This window comes from Glycine soja, chromosome 10 (genome assembly GCF_004193775.1).
Source record: "Glycine soja cultivar W05 chromosome 10, ASM419377v2, whole genome shotgun sequence".
NCBI lineage: Eukaryota > Viridiplantae > Streptophyta > Magnoliopsida > Fabales > Fabaceae > Glycine > Glycine soja.
The window spans coordinates 34,246,605-34,260,308 of record NC_041011.1 but is presented as its reverse complement, the minus strand read 5'-3'; the positions used below and the strand labels follow the sequence as shown (position 1 = coordinate 34,260,308).

At 32.7% G+C, this 13,704-nt stretch overlaps 2 protein-coding genes across 2 annotated transcripts; both read left to right on the top strand.

Annotated features, from left to right (window-relative positions):
* Positions 1–1,718: 1,718 nt before the first annotated feature.
* LOC114371665 lies at positions 1,719–3,902 on the top strand. The gene is made up of 4 exons (XM_028329032.1): positions 1,719–1,935; positions 2,005–2,522; positions 2,624–2,713; positions 3,561–3,902. Exons 1-4 carry the CDS (start codon positions 1,719–1,721, stop codon positions 3,900–3,902), a joined length of 1,167 nt encoding a protein of 388 aa, XP_028184833.1.
* Positions 3,903–8,053: 4,151 nt separating this feature from the next.
* On the top strand, positions 8,054–13,472 carry LOC114372205 (3-ketoacyl-CoA thiolase 2, peroxisomal). Its single transcript, XM_028329660.1, has 14 exons — positions 8,054–8,225; positions 8,742–8,818; positions 8,963–9,047; positions 9,210–9,336; positions 9,426–9,524; positions 9,610–9,677; positions 9,799–9,906; positions 10,555–10,632; positions 10,712–10,844; positions 10,931–11,027; positions 11,866–11,989; positions 12,081–12,189; positions 12,985–13,068; positions 13,158–13,472. Exons 1-14 carry the CDS (start codon positions 8,136–8,138, stop codon positions 13,268–13,270), a joined length of 1,392 nt encoding a protein of 463 aa, XP_028185461.1. The 5' UTR covers positions 8,054–8,135; the 3' UTR covers positions 13,271–13,472.
* The last annotated feature ends 232 nt before the right edge of the window (positions 13,473–13,704 follow it).

Here is a 13,704-nt window from a genome sequence, read left to right as displayed (position 1 = left end):
ACCATTGATGCAGATGTTGTGCTGGTGAGCATGTTGGTGCTGGAGAGCAGAGAGATGCTGGTGAGCAGAGGGATGCTGGTGAGCAGAGGGATGCTGATGCTGGTGAGCAGAGAGATGGTGGTGAGCATAGGGATACTGATGCTGGTGAGCAAAGAGATGGTAGTGAGCAGAGGGATGCTGATGCTGGTGAGCAGAGAGATGCTGGTGGTGAAGAGAGATGTTGCTGATAGTGAGGAGGAAAAGGAAGTTGACAGTGATGAGTGGTTTATAAATTTCTCTTGTATGATGAATGAAGTTGAAGCTGAAGTTGAGACAGATGGTTATCATTCAGAGGAGCTTAATATCCCCATTAGTAGTGATGATGAAGATGAGGATGTTGAAGTTTATCCTCAATATAGTCAAAGTAGTGGAGTTGGTGAACAGAAGTTGGAATTAGGGATGGAGTTTGGTACTCTAGATGAATTTAAATCTGCCTTGAGGGAGTATAGCATATTGATGGGCAAGGAGTTCAAGTGGAAGAAAGAATGATAAACAGAGGGCTGGAGCAAAATGCAAGAAGGCATTTTGTGATTGGGAAATCTACTGTGCAAAGAATGAAGTTAGAAACTCTTTTCAGATAAAGACATTTAAGCATAACCATAATTGCTGCAGAGAAGTGAGCAACAAACAAGCAAATAGACAGTGGGTGGTCAGTAAACTTGAGGGCAAACTCAGAATGCAGCCAACCCTTAAATGTGTTGAAGCTTTGGAATATTTCAAACAAGAGTTTGGAGTGCACATTGAAGTTACAAATATGTGGAGAGCCATGAAAGAAACAAAGCAACTAGTGGAAGGGAATGAGAGGAAACAATATGCCAAAGTATTTGATTATGCTCATGAATTATTGAGGAGCAATCCTGGATCAACAGTTAAGATCAACACAGTGCCAAGTCCAGAAGGTCCACCATAATTTCAGAGGCTATATATTTGTCTTGCTGGCTGTAAGAAGGGGTTTGTCGCTGGATGTAGACCATTCATAGGTCTAGATGGATGTTTCCTAAAGAGTGCATTTGGAGGAAACTTGCTCTCTGCTGTTGGGCTTGATGGCAATAACCACATCTTTGTTATTGCTTATGCTATTGTGGACATTAAGAACAAAGACAATTGGAAATGGTTTTTAACTTTGTTGCATGAAGATCTTGGGGATTACATACAGAATGGGTGGAATTTAATGTCAGACATGCAAAAGGTATGACATGGTGTGATTTGCAATTGTTATCATAAGTTAGGTATTTAATTGAAGTTAATGACATAAGTTAGGGACTAGTCCAGAAGTATTTACTACTTTGCTGCAATTTTTCAGGGACTTATTCCAGCTTTACAGGAAGTTATGCCTGGTGCACCTCATAGATTCTGTGTCTTGCATCTTTGGAAAAAATTTACAAAGCAATGGAAAAGCAAAGAACTTAAAGGAATTGTGTGGCAATGTGCAAAATCCACTACTGTTGCTGAGTTTGAAGGCCATATGGCCCATTTGAAGATAATCAACTGCCAGGCTTGGGAGTATTTGAATAAATGGCCCAAACAAGCATGGACAGAAGCCCACTTTAGTACAGTACCCAAGGTGGACAATATATGCAACTAACACTTGTGAGGTATTCAATTCCAGAATTCTGCAGTATAGATGCAAGCCTATTATCACAATGCTTGAAGAAATTAGAAGTTATATCATGAGAACCATGGCTGCCCGCAAGATTAAACTTTTTGGAAAGCCTGGACCATTATGTCCAGTGCAGTATAAAAGACTAGAAAAAGAATTTCATTTTGCTAATCAATGGACTCCCATTTGGTGTGGTGATAACATGGGCCTGAGATATGAGGTCCACATGTGGGGGAATAAGGTTGAGGTCAATTTAGCTGAATGGACATGCACTTGTGGAGTATGGCAACTAACAGGTTGTGTTCTTTATAGTTTTTTTTTCATTCCTAACCTACATGTGTGCTGATTTTACAACTTTGATGTAGGGATGCCATGCCGACATGCCATTGCAACAATAACTCACAAAGGAGGGAAGCCTGAGGACATGTGTCATGAGTGGTTGTCAATAGAAGCTTATAATAAGACATACCAGCATTTTATTGAACCAGTCCAAGGACCACAATATTGGGCCCAAACACAGTATACACACCCTATTCCACCACATAAAAGGGTCCAAAGAGGAAGGCCAAAGAAAAATAGAAGGAGATCTGTAGATGAGGACAATGTCACAGGACATAAGCTAAAGAGGAAATTGGCTGAGTTTACATGTGGAAGGTGTGGCCAAACCAATCATAACATTAGAAGCTGTAAAAATAGTGGAGTTCCTGTTAGGCCAAAGAAATATGTTGCACCATCAACTTCAAATGAGGATGACCACCTATTATCTCAAGATGAACAAGCTTTGAATGAGGCTGAAAAAGCTGCTGCTCATGTTCAACAAGATCCAGTGGAGATTAATTTATCTCAGCCTCATTTGTCACAAGATATTGACATGGAGTTGATGGTAAATATTTGTCACAACAAAGTAGTTTTATCTCAACCTAATTTGTTGCAGCACTCCATTTTTATATATTACAATTATTCATGTTTGGCATTTGCATGTAGGTCCCTGCAACTATTGTTCCACCAATAGCAAGGAATAAGTTAACCATAACAAGAGCCAAACAAAGGAAGGTTGCTGATAAAGATGATGCAGTATAAAAAAAACTGAAGACCCATTTTTTGTTGCATTTTGAAAGTTGCTGAGTTTGAAGGTTGCTGATGAAGAAAACCGAAGAAGCATTTTTTGTTGCATTTTGATATTAGGATATGTAGTTGTATATTTTGAAAGCTTCACTGGCATGTGAAATGATGTAAACATTATGGCCTATTGAACAATTGCTTTTAACTACCATGCTTTGGGATGTCAAACATTATGTGAGATTGATTTAATGTCATGTTTCTTCTCTTTCTTTTATAAATTATACACTGTGTTGGATTTGGAGTTGGAGTAGGACCACCTAGTTTAGTGCTACTTCAATAACTTCAAAAAGTTATACAACAACAAATTATATTTAATAAACTGCAAATTTCAGCAACAAATTTCAGCAACAAATTATATTTAATTGAAATGGGTAATTGACAGTAACAACAAATTACTTCCTACTACAAATTCTTCAGCAAAACAACAATTACAATATTAGCCACTACCATATCAGCCACTTCCTACTACAAAAGCTGCTATTACAAAAGCTGCTATTACAAAAGCAAAACAACAATTACAATATCAGCCACTTCCTACTACAAAAGCTGCTATTACACATTTTACCTAAAATACATTCCCCCTAAAACTAACATTGCAATTAAAAATGAAAAACCTAGCAACACAATGTTTGTTAAATTTCTCATTTTCTTCTGCAAAGCTTCAATTTGTAGCCTCAAATCAGCCACTACCATTGTTTCGCTTGAGACAGAAGACGAATTAGAAAGTTGGTTTTCTTCTTCAACCAATTGAAAAAATTGACAGTTATCTGGGTCTGTTTGGGGTAATGCACAAGTATAGAATAACCTTCCTAGGTTCCTCCTTGTTCTTGCAGTTCGAATAGCTGCACGTCTTCCATGGTGGCATTGCCGAATGAAACTACCAGAAAATGCACAACAACTGCCACTTGCAGACATGGAGAAATCAAGTGAACAAGCAGCAGCGACTGAGCCTCAGAGTAGAAGAAGAAGAAGCGACTCAGCGTGGGAAACCAGCAGCTTCGTAAACCCTAATTTATTTGGGGAAGAAGAAGAAGTAACCTTGCGTGAGAGAGAATTTATACATGCAGACCTCAGTGCCACGTTGGACAGTCTACATGGCACTGAATTGCCACCTATACACCTCACTAACGCGGTCACCTGAGAATTTAACGATAGAGACTATTTTGCAAAACTTATGTAAAGTTAGGAACTATTATGAATTAAAATTTAAGTCAGGGACTAATATGCAATCTGGTTACAATCTCAGGGACTAAATTGTCTATTCACTCGAATATTTCGTTTAATTAATACAGTAATTATAATTCTTACAAATTAAGCCTGATTAGTACATACACATTTTTTTAGGGGGTACATACACATTGTTGATTAGTCTAATTTTTAACCGAATTCTACAGTGTTAAGAGACGATTGTTGTTCCGTAAAAAAAACAATGATTGCTGCATTTATCTAAAAAAACAAGGATGAATGTTGTATTTTACTTGCGCGAAAAATTCTGACTATTTTTATAGTAGTCTATTGTATTTTCAACTTTTAACTCAAATATATAAATAATATTTAAAAAAGAAATAGTTTATGTTAAAAATCTTTAGGGGTATTCATGGTTTGGTTTCGGTTTCCATAAAAAAAAATTTAACTTCAACCTAATCCAATTTATTTATGAACGGTTTGATTCGATTCGGACTAACGGATTACCCATTTAAATTTAATTTTTTTTAAATTACTATTTTATATCATGATTCATCCAAATATTTAATATAATTAACACAATATTATCAAATGTCTGAAAATAGTAAAATTGATTGATTTAATACCGTCAACATAATATTTTAAAATAAACTAATACAAATTAAAATAAAATATTATTCAATGAGATTTTACTATAATAGTCTAAATAACAATTATTTCTTACAAACTAATTTTTTGCAATAAGTTTTACTACAACTAAGTTTGCTTAAACAAATAAACAAAATATGATTCATTAATATTATAAACATGACAAAAAAAAATATGAAAAAAAGTGAAATAAATAACACTGCACCTCGAAGTAATACATTAAGAAGTTCTAGTCTCAACACTTACAGGTTCAACACTTGAATTCAATATTAGTCGTATTTAAAATCAAATCAAACAACTCTAAAAATTTTGATTGATTTGATTCGGTTTTGATCGAATCTATAAATCTAAACTTATGATTCAACCCGTACATGAATAATTTTATACGGTTCGATTTTGACTCAAATACATGAATAATCCAACTCAAACTCTTCACAATAGTTTGGGTCAATTCATATTTACGAATTATCCATATTCATAGCCCTAAAAATCTCTAATTTGAAATAAATTTATTTAGAAAAGGGAAGCATCGTTAGGTTTACTTAGCCGCAAGCCATGAATATCAGAAATTTTCACACTTAGTGCCGTGCCTTTGTTGTGGTTTTTTTTATAAACATTTTTAATTGAGAATATGTTTTCTCAGTAATGATTTTTTTTTTTTACAAATTTATGTCACATAATTATTACTTTCACGGTTTCACCGACTCATTGTTCTCTTTTAATCATTAATCTATATTTGATGCGATTTTAATCAGCTTAAATTTAAATCTTATATTAATGACATTAAATATTTAAGTGATTCTACATATTACATAATTTGAAAAAAAAAATCACATTAGGACAGTACGTAAACGAAGAAATAATCGCTGACTATATATACCTACCAAAAATATCGCTATTCGCTAGAGTGTATCCACATACATACGTGTCCGTTACGTAGCAATCTTGCTTAATCAAAATGGCACGCTTTCCAACAGTCCCTAATTGGATAATTTACAAGCGCCCTTCTTGACTGTGAATACACAGCCTATATTTTGAATTCCTTTTATGCAAAATATTTTTTCTTCCAAAATAACGAGTTATGATATACTACCATACCATAATGAGTTATGGCAGTTATATTGTCATTAGGCTATATGCTAATGGTTCGAAACTCAACTAGTCAAATGCCACTTAATTTACTTCAAACTAATTGATTCAACCTTATAAACTAGATAATTCGAAAGTTTTGATTAGTTTTGTCTAGTTTGAAGTAGTATGGTTAATACTTCCTCCCTCAAAATAATTTTCATCTTAAATTATTTTAGACAGATTAAAAAAATAATAAATAAATAAATAATTTTATAAAATTAACATTACATCATCATTAATTTATTCTTATATTTTATAATTCATTAATATATAAGAAATATAAATAAAAAATATTAATATTACATTAAAAAGATAAAATAATAATTATTTTAGAATAAATATTTTCTTCTTACGCAATGATGAGATCAGGAAAAATTACTAATTACTCCATAAAATTAACTCATAAGCTCATAATTGGTAAGTGGTATATGATTTATGATTAAAAAATACTTTTTAACTTAGATGTCTTTATACTCGTAAAAAAAACTATTGATAATAATAACTAAATCAATGATGAATACTAATTTAAATTTATAGAATTAATTATTAAATAAAAACAACTTTTTAGCTTACACGTCTTTACACGCCAAGAATATGCAGAAAAAATAAATACTCACTAAACATGAAATGACAACCTTCAGATCTGATTTTGATTAATTATTATAATTTAAATAAAATTATAATGATGGATATACTATTATAATACTTATTATATTAAATTAATAGAATATTTATTTTAAATAATTTTTATTATGATCGATAAATTATGATTGTCAATCAATATTCTAATTATTATTATGTTTGTTTTAAATTATATTTGTCAAAATATTTTTTAAAGTAATTATTATAATATTATGGTTGTAGGAATAAAATAAAGGTAAAAAATTATCCTAAAATTATATTTTACCTTTAAATGAAATAAAATCTAGAGTCTAACAAATTAACTCAATAGAAATATATTATTATTTAGATCTAACAAAAATTAGTGACATTTACATTCAATAAGAAATTATTGACATTTTCTTTCAAAAAAATTATCGACATTTTCGTCCAATAAAAAATAGCTGATATTTAAGTTCAATAATGATAACTTAATGACATTTTCATTCAATTTATCCGACATGACCAAGTTAACAATCAATTTTGTGACAAATTTATATCTATGTATCCTAGGTTATTTTATTAATAATAATAGACGAAAATTAATGGTTAGATAAATTTGTCGCATTTTTTACACTTTTCATAACTAAATTTAAAATTTTAATGTTTAGGAACAAATTTATCCATCAATTACACATTTAAAAATAAAAATGATTATTTACCCTAAATGACTAATAAAACGTGATATAAACAAGCAAAAACGGTGCAACCACGCGCTGGAAGCCACGAGTGGAAACAACACCCATCTTTGAGGACGCCAAGCCAACAACGCCATCGTTCTCGTCATTGGTCTCTCTCTCGAACATACCATATTATCTTCTACCCAATTTTTTGGTTTCATTACCATTACTTCCTCTCACTTAAAATGATAGTCATCCTAAAAATAATAATAAACAGATAAAAAATAATAATTTTATAAAATTAATTTTATTATAATTTATATATCTATGAATTTTATTGTTCACTATTAATATTATAATAAATATAAGTAAAAAAATATAATTAATATTATATTAAAAATTAAAATAAAATTATTTTGACATAATTGTGTTTTACACAACATTTATAATGAAATAGAAAAAATATATTATTATTATGATTATTTGAAAATCTTAATATTAATATGAAAAAAATAATAATATGGGATAATATATATATAATCACAAGTTTGCATGTTTGATACAAATAGTTATCACCTTAAAATTATATTTATCTTTATTTCCAATTAGTTAATAGTGTATTTTATAGTCTAGATGCATAAAAAATTCATGTGCACCATATCAAAATTCTTGATCATCGAAAGCATAAATCAACTTATATGGCCAACAGAAATATTAGGAAAATATTTTTTGTCACACTCTTTGGTGTATACTCTTTTTATTGGTAAAAAATATTGAAAATAATTAATTTTTTTGAATTTCATATCCTATTTATTAATTCTTTCTCGTAATTTTGAATATATTTTAACCAATTAAAAAATGTATTTAAAGGAATGTATTATTGATACTCCGGTTGAATACATAATCTATTTTCCAGTAATAAAAAAGTATATTTAATAGTTTGTAAGTATTTTATCTATAAATATTAATATTATAATTATAATATGGTAACAATAAATTATCTATTTTTCTTTTGCTTCCTTCGACTCAAAAGCTCAATAAATGCAAGTAACCAAGTGAACAAATCAAATCTCTCTCTCAATCTAGCCTTCTTTCTTTTTTTCAATTTCCAAATCACGAAACTCAAGAAGATGGAGAAAGCGATCAACAGACAGAAGATTTTGCTTCATCATCTCAACCCTTCATCATCCACCCACCCCAACGAATCATCCTCCCTCCATGTTCGTTTCACCTCCTTTTTCTGTTTTTAATTTTCATTATTATGACGTTTTCATCGTTACCCTTTTCGTCTAATCTCTCTTAACAGCGTGTTTGACCTTTGGGGAAACTACCCTTTTGCCAATTTTGCAAGAATAATCTCCCTTCATTGATTGTTAGATCATAATTTTGTAAAAGTTTTTGTCTTGAACGTGTATATATTCATTCAATTGGTTGTTTCACTTGTTTGGCATGTGAGAGAAGTACCCTTTTGACACATATATGAGAATTTGTTTTCTTGATTAATTATTAGCCCAGAATTTATGCTAGTTTTGATCTTGAATATGATTTTATATGTTACATGCCCGATAGGGTGTTTGAGAAAAATTACACATGTGACTCTTTTGCTACACATAGTTTCCTTGATTGATTGTTAGGCTTTAGCTTTATTTATTTATTTTCATAAATCAATGTGTATATGGAAGCGTTCATGTGCTGTCAATTGATTGTTTTTATGTTGAACATTTGATTGATCCTAGGCTTCAGCATGTGTGGCGGGGGATAGCGCTGCTTATCAAAGGACATCGACATTCGGGGACGATGTTGTGATCGTGGCGTAAGTTCTGCTCTTACTCAAATGAAATATCTCATGTTAAGCATGTGCTTTATTTAAGAATATAGTGTTCAGCTGTGAATTATGATGATTTGTGTTTGAGGGGTCTTTAATTTTTAGCCAAATTATGTATTTGCTCTTTTGAAGTGCTTATCGGACTGCTCATTGCAAAGCTAAACGAGGTGGTTTCAAAGACACTCTTCCTGATGATCTACTGGCTCCTGTTTTGAAGGTTTTAATCATTTGCTTCTGATTTTTAGTTCTTTCACATTTTCAATTTTAAACGAGTTCTGACTAATAACTGCTTTTCTTAAGCTGTGATGATCTACGTACATATACTTTGTACTGTATACTTCATTTTCTGCTCTATTAAATATTAATGTTTTCATTGTAGGCTGTAATTGAGAAAACCAATGTGAACCCAAGTGAAGTTGGGGATATTGTTGTAGGTAGTGTATTGGCTCCTGGAGCTCAAAGAGCTAGTGAATGCCGAATGGCTGCATTTTATGCTGGTTTTCCCGGTATGTCTAGAATTTAGATAGTTTGTGCTTGTAAACCTGTTATATGATTCAGGTTTGGTATTTATACATGTGATGTTATTTTCATCCAGAAACTGTGCCTGTTAGGACCGTTAATAGGCAATGTTCATCTGGGCTCCAGGCTGTCGCTGATGTAGCTGCTGCTATAAGGGCTGGGTTCTATGACATTGGTAAAGGATGCATCAAATTGCTGTTTTCTTCTTGTGATTGATATGACTTTTAGTATCTTATGTTGCCTTTAATTATTTTGTTTAGGTATTGGTGCCGGTTTGGAATCTATGACCACTAATCCAATGGGATGGGATGGATCAGTGAATCCTAAGGTATTTCTCCATCTTTTCCCCATCTCCTCTCCTTTATTATAAAGTTGTCAATTTTGGTTTTAGGAAATAAAACCTCTAAAATGGATACAAGGTTATATAATATTTTCTCTGGTGTTGATAGGTAAAAATGTTTGAACAAGCACAAAACTGCCTTCTTCCTATGGGAATTACCTCTGAAAATGTTGCACAGCGCTTTGGGGTTTCAAGGAAGGAACAAGACCAGGCTGCAGTAAGTTGGATATATGTTTTAAATTAATGCAACATTTTGTTCTATCCAAGGTTATCAAACTCGAGAGTTTACGCAGACTCATGAGAGTTCCAGAGACTCGACTCGTAGACTCGTAAGAGTCTACTTCATATAAAAATAATAACAAAATATCTATAAATAACATACTAATTAAACATTTCATCAATATAATAAAGCAAAACAGTAAATCATAAAGTTCAGAATATTTAAATAACCAAGTCTAGTAATAATACATCACCACTAGACAATAACTTGTAGAGGTTATAGTAGTGATAGATCATTCTCATCGAGGGTTTGATGTTATTAGAGAACAAGGGTTTGATGTTATTAGAGAACAAGGGTTTGATATTATCAAAGGTGAGAATTTGTATTTGAGAATAGCGTGCTAATTTTTTTAACTTGCTAACTCGTCAACTCAGTGGTATACTCGAGAGTCTACCGAGTTTACTTAGAGTTTATAGAATTTACCCAGAATCTACTAAAAAAAAATTTATTCAAAAGTCAACTTGCAGAGGACAAGTTGACTCGTAAACTCGTAAGAGTTAGCGAGTTAACTCGAGAGTTTGATAATCATGGTTCTATCTTATATGTTAACAACTCTTAACCAAACCTTCTTAATAATGTTGATAGGTTGAGTCTCACAGGCGAGCTGCTGCAGCTACTGCTGCTGGTAAATTTAAAGATGAAATTGTCCCAGTTACCACCAAGGTATTGGCTATTACAGGGTATATTGAATCTCTCTTTTGGTTCTTGGGTGCTGAATAAAGCTTCTTTTTCTTCCCAACAGATTGTGGACCCAAAAACCGGTGAGGAGAAATCTGTCACCATTTCTGTTGATGATGGAATTCGACCTGGCACAACAGTGTCTGATCTAGGAAGACTCAAACCTGTGTTCAAGAAAGACGGAAGCACCACTGCTGGTATAAGATCATAAAAACCTTGTTCATTTCCTCAAATCCTTTCTAGTTGATGTACTAAGTTTTATCATATGATGCATGTGCTTTAGGTAATTCTAGCCAGGTGACCGATGGGGCTTCAGCTGTTCTGCTGATGAAAAGAAGTGTTGCATTGCAAAAGGGGCTACCCATTCTTGGTGTATTCAGGTACTTACTTCATATGTAATATAGAGGCTTTAGTTCCTAGCAGTATTAATATGCTGATTCTAAATTGACATGCTGTGTGCTCTATGAAGAAAGGAAGGACCAATAGATTTCTCTCCTCTTTAAACAAGATGCAAGTTTAAAAAAATTGAAAAGGAAAACTATATCAGGACAAATGTTAAATCAGTGTCAACTTGTCAGAATAATGCACTTTTTCTTTGTTTTGGCCAAACAATATATGTTTATACTTCAACTAGTTTCATATGATATATCTAGTTCCTTCTTATGCTGGGTGCATTTATATGATTCTCTAGTCCTAATATGTTAGCACCAACTTTCTTGCCAGCTGTACCAGCAACTTTTGACACAAGCATTCACCATAGAGTGCTTGATTCATCAGCATAATAGTGCATAACTCAATAATTAAAATATAAGCATTGAAAAATTCCTGCTTTTGTCCTCTTTGTTATAGGACCACATCCTTGGTCTCATATTCTTGTTCTGATTATGATGGTATGTGATTACATTTTTAATTTAGAAAGATGAAAAAGAAGTTGCATGAGACTAGAATCCCTAAATGTGAAACTTAGCCTCTTTAGTTACTCTGCAATATTATTTAGGAAGACAACAATTTATGGAACAAAATCAACAAACTTGTCAAGCATGTGTCTTTCAGGAACTGGAATTTCATATTTTTTATATGTACCCCTCTCTTAATGAATTGTATTCTATCCTAAAATCATAAGTCATGTTTTCATTATACTTAAAATGTGAAATTGATTATGATAAAAATTCTGTTTTATTTTAATCTGAAGGGAATTATTTGTTGGCTGTCATGTAGGACTTTTGCAGCAGTTGGTGTTGATCCTGCCATCATGGGTGTTGGCCCTGCTGCTGCAATTCCTGTTGCTGTTAAGGCTGCAGGTCTAGAGCTTGATGATATTGATCTTTTTGAAATAAATGAGGTATTTGATCAATGTGTTTGTTATATACTTATATTTTCCTTTTTCTCTGTCTGAAATTATATACTCACTTCAATAATTTGCTTGTGTTAAGGCATTTGCCTCCCAGTTCGTGTATTGCCGTAACAAGCTAGGGCTTGATCCAGAAAAGATCAATGTTAATGGAGGTGCAATGGCAATTGGGCATCCTCTGGGTTCAACAGGTGTATACCACAACTTTCATTCTTACATTACAAATGCAACACTACCACCGCTGATTACAAAAGCATTCAGCTATTCTCGTTCATATATAAAATAAAATAATTTTGGCCTACAGAAGTTCCCCTTCTTTTAATTAGGCCTACAAAATATAATGTCAAGCACAAGATTTGGTAAGAAACTAGACTAGCTGATTGGAGTGGTTGAACAGGAAACCAGCCCACCAATACAAAAACAGCCTTGAATCAGTTGACAAAAACAACCGGACCAGATTAGGATATATTCTTTGTTGACACCAAAGTGGGAAAATAAGGACTCAAGCCTGGATCCCTTGGATGGAAAGTGATTGATGTGTTATTTCAATTAGTTTCTTTACTTGTTCAATTTCTAATTTAAGAGCATTGGTTATGCATGGGATGCCACATATACCTCCAAATAATGAGCTAATTTGTGGAGTTTATTAGAAACCAGATGAAACCTTCATTCCTATCCTAAGTGAAATTGAAAGCTTGATACTGCAAGATATATGCTATAGAATATAAGAATAATGAATAAAGTAATTAAATCATAAGAATACCTACCCCTCAAGTGAGCATTGGGTATGTACCTGGTACCTAATAAAAACAGGTTGTGTATGGCAACCATTTAGGAGTATCTATGCATCATACACCTGATCCCTTTCATGACCGGGACTTCTACCTGGAACATGATTATTATCACCTGTACTTCTCAAATACCAATGATACAGGGCAGGGCATTCTTATTGTCTTCTAAGCATGTTTTTCAATTTTTTTCGGTAGGTGCTCGATGTGTTGCAACTCTGTTGCATGAAATGAAGAAACGTGGCAGGGACTGTCGATTTGGAGTTATATCTATGTGCATAGGTAAACTCACTTTCTCATTGTATGTTTCACATGCTTGCGCACACTTATACACCATGCAAAAAATCATTCCTATTGTCAATTGTGAGCAGGTACTGGAATGGGGGCAGCTGCTGTTTTTGAGAGTGGTGATTGTGCTGATGAGCTATGCAATGCCCGGAAAGTGGATGACCTTCTTTTATCCAAGGATGCTCGCTTGAAATAGTTACTTCATACTCACTATATTTGGTCATCAAATAAGAAATCACAATAAAGTCTTTTTCTATGGTAGTGATAATGTCAACCACTCCTCAAGCGTTTAATCCTTTCTACTTATTAGACTTGCATTAATTTGTGATATATTTTGGACAATTGTAAACATACACTTAATTTTTCTTCTATATCTTTTTCACTCCACTTTTTCTTTCTATTTCTCCCTTTCTTTCTGATCACATCAGTTTTTTTGGCTTTTTTTTCTTCCTCAAGAGTCACTCTCTCTTCCCTACATTTATCCACTCTAAAATTGGGGTGGACATTCATGTATGGTTTGGTCGTGTGGAATGGAAAGGAAGGGAATTGAGAATAAATAGTTGAATTAAAGTAGTGCGGTAAAGGTTTGGAAACCACATTAAATAGTAAAAACTTCTTCTCGTTTCTCAT